Below are 20,068 nucleotides of genomic sequence, written 5' to 3'. Positions count from 1 at the left end.
AGGCCTTGGATTCGGAAGAAAGAGCTGAGGGGAGTCAGACTGAGAGTAGGCAGCGTTTGCCAGGTTTAATGATTATGGTCTGGCCTTTACCACACAAACGTGACGCGGTGTGAGCGTAGGGACGCGGAGAGGAACAGGAAGTGTTGCTGCGTTCTCTCTCTCTCTCTCTCGCTAGCGTTGGGGTCTTACAGGGATGCCATGACGATTTCCAGCCCAACTGTGAAAGCCCAAGGACGCGAAATGATTCGCCACGTGTTGCAACCCCGGTGGAGACGTGCGAAAATCAAACAGCCATAAAACAGATCCGTCGCGGATCGACGCTGGTTTGGGAGCCGCGGTGGAAAATCTGTGAGGAGAGTTTAGCCGTTTAGTCTGGCCCTTACAGACAGGATCAGAATAAGCGCATAAGATCTGTCTGATGTGTTACTGTATAGATTAGACCTGACAGACAGACAGACAGACAGACAGTGAGTTTGTACTGTAAATGGTGGTGTCTCTCAGGAGTTTCTCAGGTGTTTCCAGGACAATGTGCTCTGTGTGTGGGGGGGGGGGGGGGCAGGGGCATGTCTCACACACACACACACACACACACACACGGACACAAGCACAAACACACACACATATACACACACAACCACACACACACTCAGACACACACAAAGAGGGGCAGACACAGGACCACCAGCAGCCCAACCAGCTCTAAACAGAGTTGCAGCACACTCCCTAAAAAGAGGACAGGTTCGAGCGTACCCCGCGGGTCCCTCTGCTGCCCCCCCTCCCCCCCCCCCCCCTAGGGATGGAGGTGCAGGTGGGCGGGGGGGTGGGGCTAGAGGTGGGGATGGGTTAGGTCGGTAGAGATGGAGGTGTGGGTGGGGATGGAGGTGCAGGTGGGCGAGGGGGTGGGGCTAGAGGTGTGGATAGGTTAGGTGGGTAGAGATGGAGGTGTGGGTGGTTATGGAGGTGTAGGTGGGCGAGGGGGTGGGGCTAGAGGTGTGGATGGGTTAGGTGGGTAGAGATGGAGGTGTGGGTGGTTATGGAGGTGTAGGTGGGCGAGGGGGTGGGGCTAGAGGTGTGGATGGGTTAGGTGGGTGGGGATGGAGGTGTGGGTGGGGATGGGGGTGCAGGTGGGCGGGGGGGTGGGGCTAGAGGTGTGGATGGGTTAGGTGGGTGGGGATGGAGGTGTGGGTGGGGATGGGGGTGCAGGTGGGCGGGGGGGTGGGGCTAGAGGTGTGGATGGGTTAGGTAGGTGGGGATGGAGGTGTGTGTTTCTGTCCATGCAGGTTTAAAGGTAGGGCAGAAACAACGCAGTGTTAGACTCCTCTGGGCTGGTTACCAATCTCCATCTCCATGGAGACCAGGAGGCGACCTGGAACTGCTGAGTGAAGCTCTTACATGTCTCCCCTGTACCACATTTCGGAGGGAAAGTGGGTTATGAAGGCACTCCTCTCTGGCACTGAACAGGAAGCATAATTCCAAGAACTACAACTGAAGGGATACGGTACAGTAAGGTGCTCCACAATAGGCCAGTTGAGGGTCATGTGATGCGGTTTTGGAAGCAGCTCATCTGCTTCTGGCCCCGCCCTCCCCCCCAAGTTGCCAGATTCTGTAGTGGCCTGCCAATCAACCATGTCCATGAGAGAGGAAGTCACAGATTACAGGAAGGAATTTCCGTGGTACCAGTTTGGACTGTTGAGTGTGTGTGTGTGTGTGTGTGTGTGTGGGTGTGTGCGGGTGTGTGTGTGTGTGTGTGTGTGTGTGTGTGTGTGTGTGTGTGTGTGTGTGTGCATGCTCGAAGCACCTCTTTATCTTCCCTTACAGACCATCACAGACCCTCACAGACCCTCACGGACTCTCACAGACCCTCACAGACTCTCACAGACTCTCACAGACCCTCACAGACCCTCACAGACCCTGACAGACCCCTCTCTTATCTCTGTCCTGCTCCAAGCACAGCTTTGCCGCTCTCGCCAAATCTGCCAAATTGCTGTAAACAGGAAGCTGCAAGCCCCGATGCGCTGGCTACTGTATCTGCGTGCCGACAGAGAGTCCCACCAGCTGAGTTTACTGAACAGAACCAAACCAGCAGAGTTTACAGAACAGAACCAAACCAGCAGAGCCCACTGAACAGAACCAAACCAGCAGAGTTTACTGAACAGAACCAAACCAGCAGAGTTTACTGAACAGAACCAAACCAGCAGAGTTCACTGAACAGAACCAAGCCAGCAGAGTTTACTGAACAGAACCAAACCAGCCAGAGTTTACTGAACAGAACCAAACCAGCAGAACCCACACAGAACCGCACTGAACCACCTGCTCTCAGCGTTCTGACTGCCCCCCCCCCCCTCCCTCCCTCTCCCAGCCACAAGGCAAGCACAGACACACTCACCTTCTGGGGCCAAAATGAATAAAACATTACCACTAGTAATCAAAAGAGCCCGATAAGGAGGAGATAAGCCCAATCCATCACCACCTCTCAGGAGGAGCTGGCCCGCGGGAGAGGGAGGGAGTTCAGCCTGGCAGCAGGAGACGAAGCGGGGGGGGGGGGGGGGGGCGGGCGACACGCTCAATATGAGTGCCAGCAGCAGCACTTCCTGTTTCAATGAAGCAGTGCATGCTGGGAAGGGATTCAGGGGAGTGAGCATGTCAATGGCCTGGCTCAGCCTAACAGGGGGGGCTGAGGGGTGGAGCCTTAGGCCCCCGCCCTTACATGGGGGGAAGGTTAGCCAGAGGGGCGGGGGGGGGGGGGGGAAGGGGATCCTACCTTCTCCTCCATCCTGTTGAGTCTGCTGCCGATGGTGTTGGTGCCTTTGTCCCGCGTCCTCTCTGCAGAAAAGGGAGGATCATGGGAAAAATTAGAGAAAGAAAAAAACTAACAAAAAAAGATAAACAGCAAACAGGCACGGTCAATCAGCCAGCCAATCAGAGCTTCTTCTGCTACATGCTGGCAATAACCATTGGGTGTGGTGGGGATGAGGGGGGAGAGGGAGGGTTTCCATGGTGCAGAGAAACTCACCCTATAGGGGCAATTCAGGGCTTTTTGAGGTCAGCTACCCTGGCAACCACCCCCTACCCCCAGGTACAGAAACAAACTTCCACCTACGGCCCCTCCCCCACTGACCCCACCCCCTTCAGCTTGTCATTATCAGTGGCCAGACAGGTCCGGTGGGGGCGGAGGGGAGAGGGGAGACATCGAACAATCACTTTCCTACCCAAGGGCTGTAAGCTAGAGGACCTGCAGCAAAGCTGTTTAAATTATGTGTGTGGGGACTGTATGAGCCAGGTCAAACACACACTGATGAGCCAGATAAACAGGGGAGAGAGAGAGAAAAGGAGGGAGGGAGGGAGGGAGGGAGAGAGAGAGAGAGAGAAAGTGAGACAGGAATATAAAAAGGGATCCATGAGATTGCCTCCTGAAAAAGATGCCTGAGATTGTGAGGAGCTGCCCTGATGCTAAAGTGGGTCAGCTTCGCCAGGCAGGAAATGGATTTGGTGCGATTCTGAATTCTGGAAAAGCTGAAAAAGTGAGAGGGTGCTGGCAGAGGACGAGTTTGAGCGAGAGTTCAGGAACAGGGCAGAGAGAGAGGGAGGGAGGGAGAGAGGGAGAGAGAGAGAGCACACTCTGTTGTTCGTGCCAGTAAACCCTGTCCCTCTCAGTCACACAGACGCCATATTACCTGAGCTGGTCTGGAACAGACTCATCTTCCCCAATGACTGGTCCAGTCTGTGAATACAATCACACACAGCCTTTACTGTCTGCAGAAAGCACGCACACACGCTCACACACACACAGCCTTTACTGTCTGCAGAAAGCACGCACACACACTCACACACACACACACACACTATACACAGCACAGCACACAGACACACACACAGACACACACACACACTATACACAGCACAGCACGCACACGCACACACACACTATACACAGCACAGCACACAGACACACACACACACACACTATACACAGCACAGCACACACACTCGCACAAACACTATACACAGCACAGCACACAGACATTCTGTACATGCTACAACACAGTACTCACAAACGTTATTCACAAAAAGTCAAAAGGTGTGCACACACACACACACCCACACTCACGCACACACATACAAAACGAAGAGACAGTGGGAAAGGGCTATAATGAGCCAGCCTGGTTCCAGCTCTACAGTGGGAAAGGGCTATAATGAGCCAGCCTGGTTCAGCTCTACAGTGGGAAAGGGCTATAATGAGCCAGCCTGGTTCCAGCTCTACAGTAGGAAAGGGGTATAATGAGCCAGCCTGGTTCAGTTCTACAGTGGGACAGGGGTATAATGAGCCAGCCTGGTTCCAGCTCTACAGTAGGAAAGGGGTATAATGAGCCAGCCTGGTTCAGTTCTACAGTGGGACAGGGGTATAATGAGGCAGCCTGGTTCCAGCTCTACAGTGGGACAGGGCTATAATGAGGCAGCCTGGTTCCAGCTCTACAGTGGGAAAGGGATATAATGAGCGAGCCTGGTTCCTGCTCTACAGTGGGACAGGGCTATAATGAGCCAGCCTGGTTCAGCTCTACAGTGGGAAAGGGATATAATGAGCCAGCCTGGTTCAGCTCTACAGTGGGACAGGGGTATAATGAGCCAGCCTGGGTCCAGCTCTACAGTGGGAAAGGGCTATAATGAACCAGCCTGGTTCCAGCTCTACAGTGGGAAAGGGCTATAATGAGCCAGCCTGGTTCAGCTCTACAGTGGGAAAGGGCTATAATGAGCCAGCCTGGTTCCAGCTCTACAGTAGGAAAGGGGTATAATGAGGCAGCCTGGTTCCAGCTCTACAGTGGGACAGGGCTATAATGAGGCAGCCTGGTTCCAGCTCTACAGTGGGAAAGGGATATAATGAGCGAGCCTGGTTCCTGCTCTACAGTGGGACAGGGCTATAATGAGCCAGCCTGGTTCAGCTCTACAGTGGGAAAGGGATATAATGAGCCAGCCTGGTTCAGCTCTACAGTGGGAAAGGGCTATAATGGGCCAGTCTGGTTCCAGCTCTACAGTGGGAAAGGGCTATAATGAGCCAGCCTGGGTCCAGCTCTACAGTGGGAAAGGGCTATAATGAGCCAGCCTGGGTCCAGCTCTGCAGTGGGAAAGGGCTATAATGAGCCAGCCTGGTTCAGCTCTACAGTGGGACAGGGCTATAATGAGCCAGCCTGGTTCCAGCTCTACAGTGGGAAAGGGCTATAATGAGCCAGCCTGGTTCAGCTCTACAGTGGGAAAGGGCTATAATGAGCCAGCCTGGCTCCAGCTCTACAGTGGGAAAGGGCTATAATGGGCCAGCCTGGTTCAGCTCTACAGTGGGAAAGGGGTATAATGAGCCAGCCTGGCTCCAGCTCTACAGTGGGAAAGGGCTATAATGAGCTAGCCTGGCTCCAGCTCTACAGTGGGAAAGGGCTATAATGAGCCAGCCTGGTTCAGCTCTACAGTGGGAAAGGGCTATAATGAGCCAGCCTGGGTCCAGCTCTACAGTGGGAAAGGGCTATAATGAGCCAGCCTGGTTCAGCTCTACAGTGGGAAAGGGCTATAATGAGCTAGCCTGGCTCCAGCTCTACAGTGGGAAAGGGCTATAATGAGCCAGCCTGGTTCAGCTCTACAGTGGGAAAGGGCTATAATGAGCCAGCCTGGGTCCAGCTCTACAGTGGGAAAGGGCTATAATGAGCCAGCCTGGCTCAGCTCTACAGTGGGAAAGGGCTATAATGAGCCAGACTGGTTCCAGCTCTACAGTGGGAAAGGGCTATAATGAGCCAGCCTGGTTCAGCTCTACAGTGGGAAAGGGCTATAATGAGCCAGCCTGGTTCCAGCTCTACAGTGGGAAAGGGCTATAATGAGCCAGCCTGGTTCAGCTCTACAGTGGGAAAGGGCTATAATGAGCCAGCCTGGTTCCAGCTCTACAATGGGAAAGGGCTATAATGAGCCAGCCTGGTTCAGCTCTACAGTGGGACAGGGCTATAATAAAGGCGTATACCCGGCCAGTCTGGTCCTCACCTCCTCTGGAGCTCCTTGATGCGCACCATGAGGTTGAGGTGTCCCTGTGAGTACTGCTCAATCACGTCTCGCACGTCGTAGGGCTTGCGTGCTTGCTGAGGAAACAGACGGGAGCGTGATGTCAGCGATATCCATCCGCTCACCTCCACCCACCCCCCACCCCAAACACCACCCCATGACAACAGTCGCCATGGTGACTGGGACCCCTCCACATCGAGGCGTGTGTGCAGATACGCAGACAGGATCCCGCTAAGGCTGCCCCCCGCTCCTGCAGTTTCTCTGTACTGGGGGGGCAAACGCACACCTCTTCACTGCTTTCCTTGTTTTGGGGGGGGGGTGAAATGTGTTTGAAGTGGCTGCGTACCGTGGGACGCTACCGCGAGGTCGCCAGTTTGTCGCGAAACGCCCGGATCAAGGTGCCCCGCGAAACGGGCAAACGTTCACAACGTGGCGCGGAGGGGGGGGGGGGGAGCGTTTAAGAGCAAGCAAACACCACAGTGACATCACCACCCGAGAGCCGGGGCTGGGGGAGGGGGGGGGGTGGGCAGAGCAACGCTCTGTGTGTCCCTGAGCGTTTGCTCAATGTCACACCATTTCGGGAGAGGGGGAGAGGGCAGGGAAGAGAAGGAGGGAGGAAAGACAGAGAGAGAGAGTAAGAGCAGGAATATACAAGGTGATCGGGGAGAGGAGAAGTGAGAGAACACAAAGAGGAGAAATAAAAGGGAAGACAGTTTTAAAGAATTAGGAAAGAGGAGGAAAGAGGAGAGGAGAGTAGAGACTGAGGGAGAGGGAAGGACAGTTTTAGATTTTTTGGTCCTATTTATTTAAACATTGCAATAAATATTTACAGAAACAAATAAGCAGTACTTTTCAGTCCATAACAATGTTCCTAAAAGCTACTTAAGAGACAAAAGGCCAAGAAAAACTTAAATATAAACAAATAAAACCACAATATAAAACTGACCTTCAGTAAGACAACAATAAAACCAATGAATGAAATAAACAATTAAAGCCGCAAGCGGCATTGGGAGGGGTCCAAGCATTGGCACAATTGCACCCCCTATGGAGCGATTTTTAATCGTCCGATTACGTTTAAATTAACTAACAACTTTTATGTTTGGGGTCAATTTGACCCCAGGAATATAAATCTGCAGAAAATAATTGTAACTGAAAGTGTTACCCAAGTTTCTCTCTCAGCTACTTTAGGCCTTTCTACTGATCATCTTAATAGCCCAGTAAATAAAACATGACTTTTCCCATCCTCCCCTTATACATCAAGTATTGATTTTATATGACTATTGCAAAATATGCAAATTACTGTACAATCTCATTCATTGACCTAAAATTGAAAACAAAGTATGTTTTGGTGTTTGCAGGGCTTTACGTTGGTATTAAGTGCTCATTAAAAAAGAAAAATAACATTTGGAAAGAAACACACCTTTTATTATCAAGCATAGTAACATTTTATGTTCGGGGTCAATTTGACCCCAGGAAAAAATATTAATGTTTAGGTTCAGAAAACACTTCAGAACATCAATAAGTAACATATAACAGTTATTCAATAATGAAGAAACACAATAAAACAATAAAAAGTAAATTAGTCACCAGAATTGAGTTTTGATAAAAAATGAACATAACAGCTCAACTAGGTACCCGTGGGTATCAATTCTTCATTCAAACGAGATAAGTTTGTCACGCTTCTGTCGTCCCTGCCATACAATGTGGGAGAAAACATGAAATGTCTCCAGAGACACTGTAGCTGGAAAAATTGCCCTACCAGTGTCAGCATTCCAAAAGCTTGCTGTTGCTTCACCTTTTGACTTGTACACTCCTGCCAAAATAAGCAACCCAATATAGGATTGCTAGTGGGTCACATCCAGCTCTTTCCAATTGTCACCATACACACGCCTCCCGTCTAAGTTTGTCATCTCAAGAATATCCTTTTGCATTGATGGTGTTATGAAGAGTTCAAATGCAGACTTTATGTCTTGTACATGACTGCTAGCATATCTGGTGGGGCCTGGAACCATTTTGATGACATTAGCAGCACTAAGTCTACCCTGTCTTTCAACTGGGGATCCAGACCATGGTAGTTCTCCATTTTTGGAAGTAAACATGTCAGTTCTTGGTGGTTGAGAGATGACAGGAGGGTTTGTTGGTGGTTGAGAGGCGACAGGAAGGTTTCTTGGGGGTTGAGAGATGACAGGAGGGTTTCTTGGTGGTTGGGACATGACAGGACGGTTTAGTGGTGGTTGGGAAACAAAAAGAGGGGCAGAATGTGGTATCTCAAAGGCTTCATTCTCATCATCAGAGGAGGATGCCACACAGTCAGGGTCCTCCTCAACATTATCCTCAGTCTCAGACATATCCTCATCTAAATCACTTTCACCCTCCAAGATCTGTGACAGAACCTCAGTGGCAGAAAATATACGCATCTGTCTGGTGGTCATTTGCAAAATCTTTAGTTGAGGCACAAATGCAAAGAGAATGGTTTAGAGGGCTGTGTGTGTAGCCTTTATTATAAGTTTGCCCCTGCCCCCATGTTGCGAGAATGATCAGAGATCTCGTGGGAACTATGTTTTCTCCTCACACACACGCATGCTCTCTCGCTCTCTCAAACACACACACACACACACATACAAATTAATGTGAAAGTGCCCTCAGCCAACAACAAAAACAAGATCAAAATAATGGTTTTATATAACAATAGAGCTTGGGGTCAAAATGACCCCAACAACACCGATGCGTACAACATGTTTACAGGACATTGAAAATATTTTTTTCAGTTAATTTCGTGTTTGCCATGTTTTCCCCATGAAGTTGGGAAAAGTCATGAAATATCTAGCTGATGAAGTATGGTAACCATATTTTTAGAGTCAGTAAACATTGAATGGGGTCAAATTGACCCCAAACATAAGAGGAGGGTTAAATGGTTTTGTCCTCATGATCATATACCTTCACCCAACATCGCCATGGATGTCTCCTAGCCGCTAGGCGTAAAGGCCTATGTCGTAACACTCGCGACCTGCGTGCTGCGCGCAGAGTAGCCTACCGTATTATTTATTTAGACATTGGCAAATAAGAAAATATTCGGTTACGCTGACCTATAAAACGCTATTCCAAAAGCAAAATCAGACATGTTATACATCGTCAGAAAGCTTATACTCTCACCTACTGAATAAATGAATTGTCAATCAAGCTAAATTGTACTAAAAAGGGCGACAACGCCGTAAGCAATAGGTGTGGTATTATGCACAGCTATTTTTGAAGGTAGCCTACCCAGGTATCACAAATGCGCATATATTTCACAAACGGATTGTCCGAGACAATATATGACCACTCAGGCTCAAAAGGGACATCTCTACGTGTAAAACCAGACAAAGGGAGACACAGAAAGACAGAGACCAAAAGCAACAGTGGAGAAAGAGAGAGAGAGAGAGAGACTTTGATGCCCTTTCATTGCCAAGTCATTACACTAGAATGAAATTTTTTTTAAATAATGAAGAAAAGAACCAAAAACAACACCAAAAAGTAAAAAATAAGTGCATAAATCTTTGTCACAAATCATCAACACAATTTTATGACTGCCCCCCCCCCCCACCCCATGGTAATGTGATTTCACAACTCTTCTCACCTGCCACACAAACTGCACCCCCAATACACCATGTCCTACAAAACATATCAACCTTGTTATTCAGGTTGCAGCATGCATACCCAAACCTCAGGCACACTGAAATAACCCCCTCCAGCATGCTCACTGAATCTGTACGTGCCCTGTTTTTAATTTCCATATGCACACGAGAGAGAGAGAGAGAGAGAGAGAGATGAGGAGGGAGGGAGAGACAGAGAGAGAGAGAGAGAGAGAGAGAGAGAGATGAGGAGGGAGGGAGAGACAGAGAGAGAGAGAGAGGTGCATGTATTTGCATGTACTTGTTAGGTGTTTTTTTGTTTTTAAATAATTGATGACATTACACTGTACATTATGTACTTTGTAATGTGTTTTGCGAAGCTTTGGCAACTCGTATACTGAAGTATGACACGCCAATAAAGCATTTTGAATTGAGCTGAATTGAATTTAGAGCAAGACAGACAGAGACAGAGGGAGACAGACCTTTGATTCCCCTTAATTTCACAGTTAAAGTAGACAATTCATGTTATCCAAATTATTAAAAGGTATCAGTAGACATCAAAATAAGAAAACAGCAACAAAAAAAACAACCAAAAAGAAAAAATAAATAATAAAAGTAAAATACCCAGACTAAAAAAAAAAAAAAAAAAGTACTTTTTTTTTTAAACAGACAGAGACAGAGAGAGGGAAGGAGAGAGGGAGAGGAGCTGTCAGTGTGCAGCAGGGCTGTAACCCGATCTGTTTTGGGCCTGCAGAGCTGCACTCTCTCCCCGTGTAACCAGAGCAGGGTCAGGGTGGCTCTCACACAGCCTCTGCATGTGTCCATTACCCTAATGATGAGTGCATTACCCAGGATAAGCATCAGAGGGCTGGGGAACCCTAACCCCCCCCCCCCAATCTCCAGGCTCGGCTCTGGAGCCTGAGGGCGTGGCTCATCGGCTCAGCACGCCACCAGGTGAGAGTGACGGGCGTGGCGCTGGTTTTGCACGGTGACCGTGGCGACGGGCGTGGCGCTGGTTTTGCACGGTGACCGTGGCGACGGGCGTGGCGCTGGATGTGAACGGTGACCATGGCGACGGGCGGGGCGCGCTGGTTTTGCACGGTGACCGTGGCGACGGGCGTGGCGCTGGATGTGAATGGTGGCCGTGGCGCGCTGGTTTTGCACGATCACCGTGGCGACGGGCGGGGCGCGCTGGTTTTGCACGATCACCGTGGCAACGGGTGTGGCGCTGGTTGTGAACGGTGGCCGTGGCGACGGGCGGGGCGCGCTGGTTTTGCACACTTCCCGCTCAGAATAAACGGCCTTCGTGAGCCGGGCAGCCCGTACGGACTCACAGGTAAAGGTGGGAAAGCCGCCTCTCTCCGCGCCAGAGCCCAAATAAAGGGGGCGCTTTGTGCCTCAGCCTCAATGAGGCGCGGAGGCGGTGTCGGGTAACGATAGGGGGGGGCGCGGGGGCGCAGGGGTGTGGCCTGGTATGGGGGGGGGACGCAGGGGCGCAGGGGTGTGGCCTGGTATGGGGGGAGTGGAGGGGGCGCAGGAGTGTGGCCTGGTATGGGTGGGGGGGGGGAGGGGTGAGCGAAAAGCTTTCACCTCACGGTGCCCTTGACCCGGTCAGGGGGGCAGGGGAGGGACGGGGGAACTGAGTCTGTTGTCACCTGTTGTTTCCTGTGGGAAAGCGATCCATGCAGCACACAAAGGGCTGAGGCACACGGTCAAGCCATTAGCAGGTAAACGCTCTGAGGCGTGTGTGTGTGTGTGTGTGTGTGTGTTTGAGTGTATGTGTGTGTGTGTGTGTGCATGCATGTTTGAGTGTATGTGTGTGTGTGTGTGCATGCATGTGTGTCAGTGTGTATCTGTGTGAGAGTGTGTGTGTGAGTGAGTGTGTGTGGGTGTGGGTGTGGGTGTGTGTGTGTGCATGTGCGTGTGTGAATTTTCCATTTTAATTCTGGTTTACTTTTGTATTGCCAGAACATATACTGTATGCATGAGAGAGATGCTCAAGACAATTTGTAGAAAAATGCACCAGATGGTAGAGATGCATATAAAATGGGAAAGACACACTGTATGACCCTCCCGGTCTGGGGCTGCTTTTCATGGTTTGGGCTCGGCCCCTTTGTTCCAGTGAAGGAAAATCTTTATGCTACAGCATACAATGACAGTCTAGATGATTCTGTGCTTCCCCAACAGAGATGTGGGATCTCAGGTGTCCACATACTTTTGGCCATGTAGTGTATGAACAGATAAAACTAACAATTTACAAAATGAAATCCTGAATTAGGATGAAATCTTATATTTAATCAGCCATGCTCAATGCTACCCACCTGAAACCTCTTTTTGGCCACGAAGTACTGCATCCTCTGAATCACCCGAATAGCTGCCCTATGGGTCTCCCTGAACCTGCGGGGAGGGGGGGGGGGCAACAGAGGAGAGAGAGAGAGAGAGAGAGGGAGGGAGGGAGGGGGGGAAGAGAGAGAGAGAGAGGCAGGTGAGGGAGGTGTATCCCTGCTTTGACAATGCAGCACATCACTGAGCCTCACCAAAATACAACACTGTCAGTTCGGATTTGTGTGAAAGAAAGAAAGAAAGAGAAAGAAACAGGGAGTGGAAATGAGAGAGAAAGAAAAGGAAAGGACAGTGCGAGAGGAAGCGAGAAAGAGAAAGAGAGAAAGAGAGTGAGAGAGACAGGTGAGGCCATAGAGGACAAAGCCAGCAGGTCACACACAAAGCCCTTTAGAAAAGGCCTTTTTTTGTGCAGTAACCAAACTGTTGGCTTTCCTTCCTCACCCCTCCACCCCACCCCCCCCCCCACCCCCCCCACCACCCACCCCACTGCAGGCACAGCGTGCCTCTCCTGTTGCCACCCCGCCCCACAGCCCCTGAAAAGAGGGAAGGGGGGGGAGGGGGGCTGGTGACATCCCCTTGTCCCACTGGGACGGAACGTTCCGGCAGCGAGCGGGAGGTGCTGGGGGCCCCGCGCCATGGCGGGGTGACCCGTGGGAGAAACCTGCGCCCCACCCTGCGCCCCGCCCGGTCACTGTGACCTCCAACACCCTTTCATCAGCTGACCGCAGAAGACCTATCACAGTGTGTTGTTGTGTCGTTAAGGCCGAGGACGCAGACACACACAGAGCCACACACACGGGACAAAGGGAAACACAAGCTCTTCCTCAGCCTCTGTTATTACGGCCATTATGTGACCCCCCCCCCCCCCCCCTCCTCACCTGAACGGGACACGGCCCACAGGAGCCGCGCTGAGGTGTCACCTTACCTCCGCTCAGGAGGTGACATCACCGCCTCAACGGGCCTGGGGTCCACCTGCCCTTTACCCATCATGCACCGCAGCACCCACACAGACACAGACCCAGGCGCAGCGGGTAGCCGCACACTGAGAAAGTGTGTGTGTGTGTGTGTTAGTGTGGGTGTGTGTGTATGCGTGTGTGTGTGTGTGTGTGTATGTGTGTGTGTGTGTGTGTTAGTGTGGGTGTGTGTGTATGCGTGGGTGTGTATGTGTGTGTGTGTGTGTTAGTGTGGGTGTGTGTGTATGCGTGTGTGTGTGTGTGTGTGTGTATGTGTGTGTGTGTGTGTGTTAGTGTGGGTGTGTGTGTATGCGTGTGTGTGTGTGTGTGTGTGTGTGTGTGTGTGTATGTGTGTGGGTGTGTGGGTGTGTATGTGTGTATGTGTGTGGGTGCGTGGGTGTGTGTGTGTGTGGGCGCATGTGCGTGTGTGTGCGTGTGTGTGTGTGTGTGTGTGTTAGTGTGTGGGTGTGTGTGCGTGTGGGTGCATGTGTGTGTGTGTGTGTGTGTGTATGTGTGTGGGTGTGTGGGTGTGTGGGTGCATGTGTGTGTGTGTCCCTGTGTGTTAATGTGTGGGTGTGTGTGTATGTGTGTGTGTGTGTTTGTGTGAATGTAAGTGTGGCAGTAGAATGCCAGAGAGTGTGTGAGTAAATGTGTGTGTCTGTAGTAACGGTTGGCAGGAGAAAGAGAGAGAGAGAGAGTGAGAACTTAAACCCTCTTGTCACTGAAGTGACGATGAATTGCGCTGATTTCTGCAGCCTGGCAACTCGCTCCCCATCCAAACGACACATCAGGATCCCATTTAATCTCCCTTTCCGTGCAAGATAAGCTTACACTCGCTACAGCTGCCCTGCTAACCACAGACACAGCAGCACATCCAAAGAGCTCCACTCACAGAGAGAGCAGTAACTGAATACCCACGCGAGGTTTCTCACGCGAGTCACAGAGAGGGAGAGAGAGAAAGAGGGGAAGGGAGGGAGAGGGAGAGAGAGGGGGAGAGAGAAAGAGGGGAAGAGAAGGGGAGAGAGACAGCAGGAGAGACTTTTGACTTTTAACTTCACTTGATTAGCAAAAAAAAAAAATCCCACAAATCACTAGTACTTACACAAAAAAGACTGATAATACAAAAACAAAATTATCATTCAATACAAGTACCAGTACAACATTACATCATCAGTTTTCTAGACCACCTCAAAACAGACACAGAGAAAGAGAGAGAGAGAGAGGGAGACAACGGCCCAGTCCCCCCTGCAGAACGTAGCAGTATTAATACAGCCACTCGTCTCAGCGCCAGGCCCTAGCCCCCCTCCCCCCAGGTATGAGGTCATGTGACCTGTCAGTCACACGCAGGCCCGCCCACTATGCCAGACTCAGTCACTCATTGGCAGAGCTCTAACTGTCAGACGGCAGGGGCTCGGAGTGGGTCCCTCTGCTCCCCGTTAAAGTTTAACACTGCCCCCCAGAGCAATCCACCCAGCCCTGCTCCAGCCTGGACGGGGGAGAACGGGGAGGCAAGGGAAATTATTTCCCCCCCCCAGGGCAGGAACAGAGCTGGATTGCTAGTGAGGTTAGAGGGGGGGCTTGTGTGCTTGTGTCAAATTAGAAATATCACCATTAACGCCTCATCACCCAATCAGTCACAGCTCTGACACAGCGAGTTCGCTCAGCTCTTCTGACACACAGAGAGAGACAGACGGGCAGACAGACAGGAAGGCAGACAGACAGACAGGAAGGCAGAAAGACAAACAGACAGCACAGACAGACAGGAAGGCAGACAGACAGACAGACAGACAGGAAGGCAGACAGACAGACAGACAGCACAGACAGGAAGGCAGACAGACAGACAGACAGACAGACAGGAAGGCAGACAGACAAACAGACAGCACAGACAGGAAGGCAGACAGACAGACAGCACAGGGCCTTCATTCACCCCAGGGGGGCAGGTCCAAACCTGCCGGTGCTGCAGAGCAGTGTCAGTTTGGCCAGAGCAGGACGGGACTCACACACAGAGCCCTGTACCACAGGAACACCGTTCAGCTTTACACACAGAACTACACAACCATGCCAAAATTAGGCCAAAACTAGGCCGCAATGAGGCCAAAACCAGCACAAAACTAGGCCGGAGAACAGGCACAGACCAGGCCGTGACCTGACCGCACACCCAGCTGAAGCCGGGCCAAACACAAGCTCACGGCAGAAGAATTTGGCAGGCGGCGCGTCCTGAAATCCCACCGCACACTCTGCCGGCGCGGGGGTCAGGGACCCTCATAAAAACACCGCAGGGGAGGAAGGCCTTCCGATAGGCCAGCCGCTGCCAGGACGGGACGGGACGGGACCGGGGGGGGGGGGGGCAAGCAAGGCTGTGCAGGCTGGCACAGCCGCCCCAAACCCCAAACCATGATCCCCACACCCTGCACCCCAAACACTGAACCCCAAATCCTGAATCCCCAAATACACATCCTGAACCCTGAACCCCAAACCTCAAACCACAAACCCTGAACTCGAACCACGAACCTACCCTGAACCCCAAATCCCCGAACACAAAACCTGAACCCCTAATCTTGCAACCTTAACCACAAATCCTGATGGAGGAGCCAGGCCTCTGCAGAGAGCCGGGGGGCTGGGGGGGCTGGGAGCAGGGGGTACTTTTGGGACTTCTGGCCAGCTGCAGGGCTGAAAGTGTCAGGGTTAGACAGAGCTCTTAATGTGACCCCCACTGAGAAAAGCAACACCAGCAGAACATGGACCTGCACACAAATAACATGAGCCATATATTATTCTGTCATCATGCGTGTGTGTGTGTGTAGTGAGTAAATGTACACGTGTAGTTTACAGCTTGTGTATGAGTGAACATGTATGTAGCTGTGTACAGTGTGCAAGTCTGTACAGATAGTGTGTGAATGTGTGTGTAGTCTGTAGTATGTGTTTGTGCATTTTTACTTTGTATAGTGTGTACGTGTGAATAGTATGTGTTTAGTGTACATAGTGTATATAGTGTGTACGTGTGTGTGTAGCATGTGTGCAGTGTGTGTGCATACGTACCATATGTGCGTTGTATGTGCAGTGTGTGAAGTGCAGCCTGCATGTACGTGTACATGATTACAGATGTGTTGAGCAGTGTAGCGTTTTCATATTGAAAGTGAGTGTAAGCACACGTGTGTAGCGGATACGTGCTGTGTAGTGTAGTGTGTAGTGTGTAGCGTGTAGCGCGGTGTACAGGTAGTCTCCAGGGCAGGTGTGGGCTCTGTGCAGTGTAGCGTGTAGCGTGTAGTGTGTAGCGTGTATGTGCTGTGTAGCGTGTAGTGTGTAGTGTGTATGTGCTGTGTAGCGTGTAGTGTGTAACGCAGTGTACAGGTGATCTCCAGGGCGGGTGTGGGCTCTGTGCTGTGTAGTGTGTAGCGTGTAGTGTGTAGCGTGTAGTGTGTAGCTTGTAGCTCAGTGTACAGGTGATCTCCAGGGCGGGTGTGGGCTCTGTGCTGTGTAGTGTGTAGTGTGTAGTGTGTAGCGTGTAGTGTGTAGTGTGTAGCGTGTAGTGTGTAGCGTGTAGTGTGTAGCTTGTAGCGCAGTGTACAGGTAATCTCCAGGGCGGGTGTGGGCTCTGTGCGGTGTAGTGTGTAGTGTGTAGTGTGGGCTCTGTGCGGTGAGCTCAGCGATGCAGCCGGTCAGCGCTCATTAGGCTAATGGAGGTAGGACCGGCCTGGCCACCAGCCAGCACCGGGGGGAGCGGGGGGAGCTGGGGGGGCTACTTTACGGGATGGGGTTTCAGGTTTCTCTCTGGCAGTGCACAGGGACTGGCAGGCATGAATTATGGGATGTCTGAAACATGCTGGATTTTTTTACCCCATTTATCCTGATGTCAATACGCAGCGTCTTTGTGAATCCCCACCCGAGACGACAGCTCATCACACGTTTCTCTCTCTCTCTCTTTCTGTCTCTCTCACACACACACACACAAACAGACACACACACTCACGCACACAGACATGCACACATACAGACACACACACGCACACAGACACATAAACACACACACACGTGCATGCAAACACACTAAACACAAATACACACGCACGCACACACACACTAAACACAAACACACACACACACACTAAATGCACTCACACATTCCACACAGTGCACAGTACAGACATTCACAGAGCCACTTATTCTGCAAACATGCTTCATTTAACGGCCTGTTATCCACTTAAACAGTAGGAAAGAAAGTGTGTGCAGGCATTTTTATACCTTAAATTGCTTTTCTGCTAAATTGCACTTTATGGCATCGGGTTTTATGGAGGCGAGACTTTCATTAACACTTAGGGAGGGCCGAGAAACGCTCTCCTCCTGGAGCTGGAGCTCATTTAGCCCGGTTAGCGTGTGGCTGCTGGAGCCCGTTTAGCCCGGTTAGCGTGCGGCTGCTGGAGCCCGGTTAGCACGGTTAGCGTGCGGCTGCTGGAGCCCGGTTAGCACGGTTAGCGTGCGGCTGCTGGAGCCCGTTTAGCCCGGTTAGCGTGCGGCTGCTGGAGCCTGTTTAGCCCGGTTAGCGTGCGGCTGCTGGAGCCCGTTTAGCCCGGTTAGCGTGCGGCTGCTGGAGCCCGTTTAGCCCGGTTAGCGTGCGGCTGCTGGAGCCCGTTTAGCCCGGTTAGCGTGCGGCTGCTGGAGCCCGTTTAGCCCGGTTAGCGTGCGGCTGCTGGAGCCCGTTTAGCGTGCGGCTGCTGGAGCCCGTTTAGCCCGGTTAGCGTGCGGCTGCAGTGACTAACGCATCTGATCTCTGAGCGAGGCTCTCCACGTAAACCTTAGCCATTCTCAGTGTGGGTCCTGGTACACACACACACACACACACTCAACACACAAACCCACACACACACACACACGCATAAATGCATACACAAAGCCCCACACACACACACATCCACACGCATAAACACATACACAAACCCACATGCACACACACACTCTACATACACACACACACACACACACATCCACATGCACAGACATAAACGCATACACACACAATAATCTAGGTTTCAGTGAGCGTGGGGGGGTGGGGGGGGGTTGGAATGTCTGGCACTCCAGGAGGCAAGCTGCAGGGGGTAGCAGGGAGAGACGAGGGGGGGTGGAGTCGCCGGCCCCCTGCAGAGGTTATTTGAGTTATTAAAAACAAACTGTCATCACAAGCCTGCACACACACCAGGGCCCCACAAGCCTGCACACACTCCAGGGCCCCACAAGCCTGCACAGACACCAGGGCCCCACAAGCCTGCACATACACCAGGGCCCCACAAGCCTGCACACACTCCAGGGCCCCACAAGCCTGCACACACTCCAGGGCCCCACAAGCCTGCACACACACCAGGGCCCCACAAGCCTGCACACACTCCAGGGCCCCACAAGCCTGCACACACTCCAGGGCCCCACAAGCCTGCACACACCAGGGCCCCACAAACCTGCAAAACACCAGGGCCCCACAAGCCTGCCACACACCAGGGGCCCCGTACGCCTGCCACACACCAGGGACCCGCAAACCTGCCACACACCAGGGGCCCCACAAACCTGCCAAACACCAGGGCCCCACAAGCCTGCACACACTCCAGGGCCCCACAAACCGGCACACACTCCAGGGTCCCGCAAACCTGCCACACTCCAGGACCCCTGAAACCTGCCACACACCAGGACCCCTGAAACCTGCCACACACCAGGGGCCCACAAGCCTGCCACACACCAGGGGCCCCACAAACCTGCCACACACCAGGGCCCCGCAAGCCTGCCACACTCCAGGGGCCTGCAAGCCTGCCACACACCAGGGCCCCGAAAATCTGCTACACACCAGGGCCCCACAAACCTGCTACACACCAGGGCCCCCAAACCTGCCACACACCAGGGCTCTACAAACCTGCCACACACCAGGGGCCCCAAATAACTGACCCACGACGTTGGGGTGAATGAGAATCTGCAGGTGTAACCTACATTACAAAATAAAAAGTTGCAGACTAATGAACACCATGAGTGACAGGTGCGAGTGTAAACTACAGACAGAGATGCCAGAGGGGGAGGAGAGAGAGAGAGAGAGAGAGAGAAAGAGAGATGCGTAAACGCATTTCTTCACTACAGTCAGATCTCCCCCGGATATTTTAAATACCAGCAGTCTGCCCCCCCCTCTCTGCCCCGCCCCCTCTCTCTGGTTGGGCGGTGAGGGGGGGGGACATGGGAACGGGCCCATCTGGCCCCGCGGCAGCGGTGCTTCCTTTCCCAGCCCGCGTCGGGACGGCCCAGGAGAGGGTCCCATGACCCCGCTGGGTCACCATCTGCTCCTGCGCTGGCACGAAACCGAGACCCACGGGCCCGCTGCCCGCTCTACCCCCCGCCCCCCCATCCCCCCCACCCCCCACCGCCACCCCTCAAAGAGGAGCTGGTCCCACTGGGACTGTGTGTGCAGAGGAGTGCGACATTGGAAGGTTTTCTTTTGGGGGCGGGTGGGGGGGGGGGGGGGGGGTGTAGGCGTTGCGGAGGGGATCCCACAGAGTCAAACCCTGGTGTCCACCACTGTCAGCTGCTGTAGCCCATTAGCAAGTCTTTGTGTCAAAGATGTACACCCCCCCCCCCCCCCCCCAGCCACGCCACACCCCCACCCCACACCCCCTCCTCCTCTCGTGAGCGCTCTTCCATATACACACTCTCAACAGGGACATCCCCCCCCCCCCGCCCCCCCGCCAGCCCCCACAGCCCTCATTTCAAGCTCCCGTTCCCATGGAGAAGGCCTTCCAGATGTGTACGGCACAACGCAGGAGCACCCCACGAAAAAACGGGGTGCGCCCCGAATCCCGCAGCCTCCCCACCCATCGCCTCTGAGGAGGAGACACGACGCAGGCGGTAACGTCCCAGCCTCTCCAGAGGAAGATGATGCTGCTTCGGCAGGTTTCAGCCTGCAGGGGGGTTTGGGGAGGGGGGGGGCCAGGAGAAGCCCCCACCACTCCCCTCTGTCCGCTGTTGTCTGGACTCTGTCAGGCACTGCAATCGAATTAGCAGCGTGACAGAGAGCAGAGGGTCCTGATCAGAGCACTAACGCAGCGAGGCCATGACAACAGAGGAGCCCACTGAGGAGAAGTGTGTGTGTGTGTGTGTGTGTGT

General features: G+C 52.7%; 1 protein-coding gene across 4 annotated transcripts in view; it reads right to left on the bottom strand.

The window, feature by feature from the left end:
* kcnq1.1 (potassium voltage-gated channel, KQT-like subfamily, member 1.1) overlaps positions 1–20,068 on the bottom strand; it is a 104,539-nt gene that overhangs the window by 23,891 nt on the left and 60,580 nt on the right. For all 4 annotated transcript variants that reach the window (XM_035394881.1, XM_035394882.1, XM_035394883.1 and 1 more), the window contains 4 exons: positions 11,966–12,041; positions 6,016–6,110; positions 3,675–3,721; positions 2,762–2,823 (listed from right to left, as the gene is read on the bottom strand). In XM_035394881.1, the coding sequence (XP_035250772.1) occupies positions 2,762–2,823; positions 3,675–3,721; positions 6,016–6,110; positions 11,966–12,041 (280 nt within the window). The remainder of the gene's footprint in view (positions 1–2,761; positions 2,824–3,674; positions 3,722–6,015; positions 6,111–11,965; positions 12,042–20,068) is intronic.

This window comes from Anguilla anguilla, chromosome 16 (assembly GCF_013347855.1).
Source record: "Anguilla anguilla isolate fAngAng1 chromosome 16, fAngAng1.pri, whole genome shotgun sequence".
Taxonomy (NCBI): domain Eukaryota; kingdom Metazoa; phylum Chordata; class Actinopteri; order Anguilliformes; family Anguillidae; genus Anguilla; species Anguilla anguilla.
Note: the sequence above shows the minus strand (reverse complement) of the source record. Positions and strands in the feature narration are given on the sequence as shown.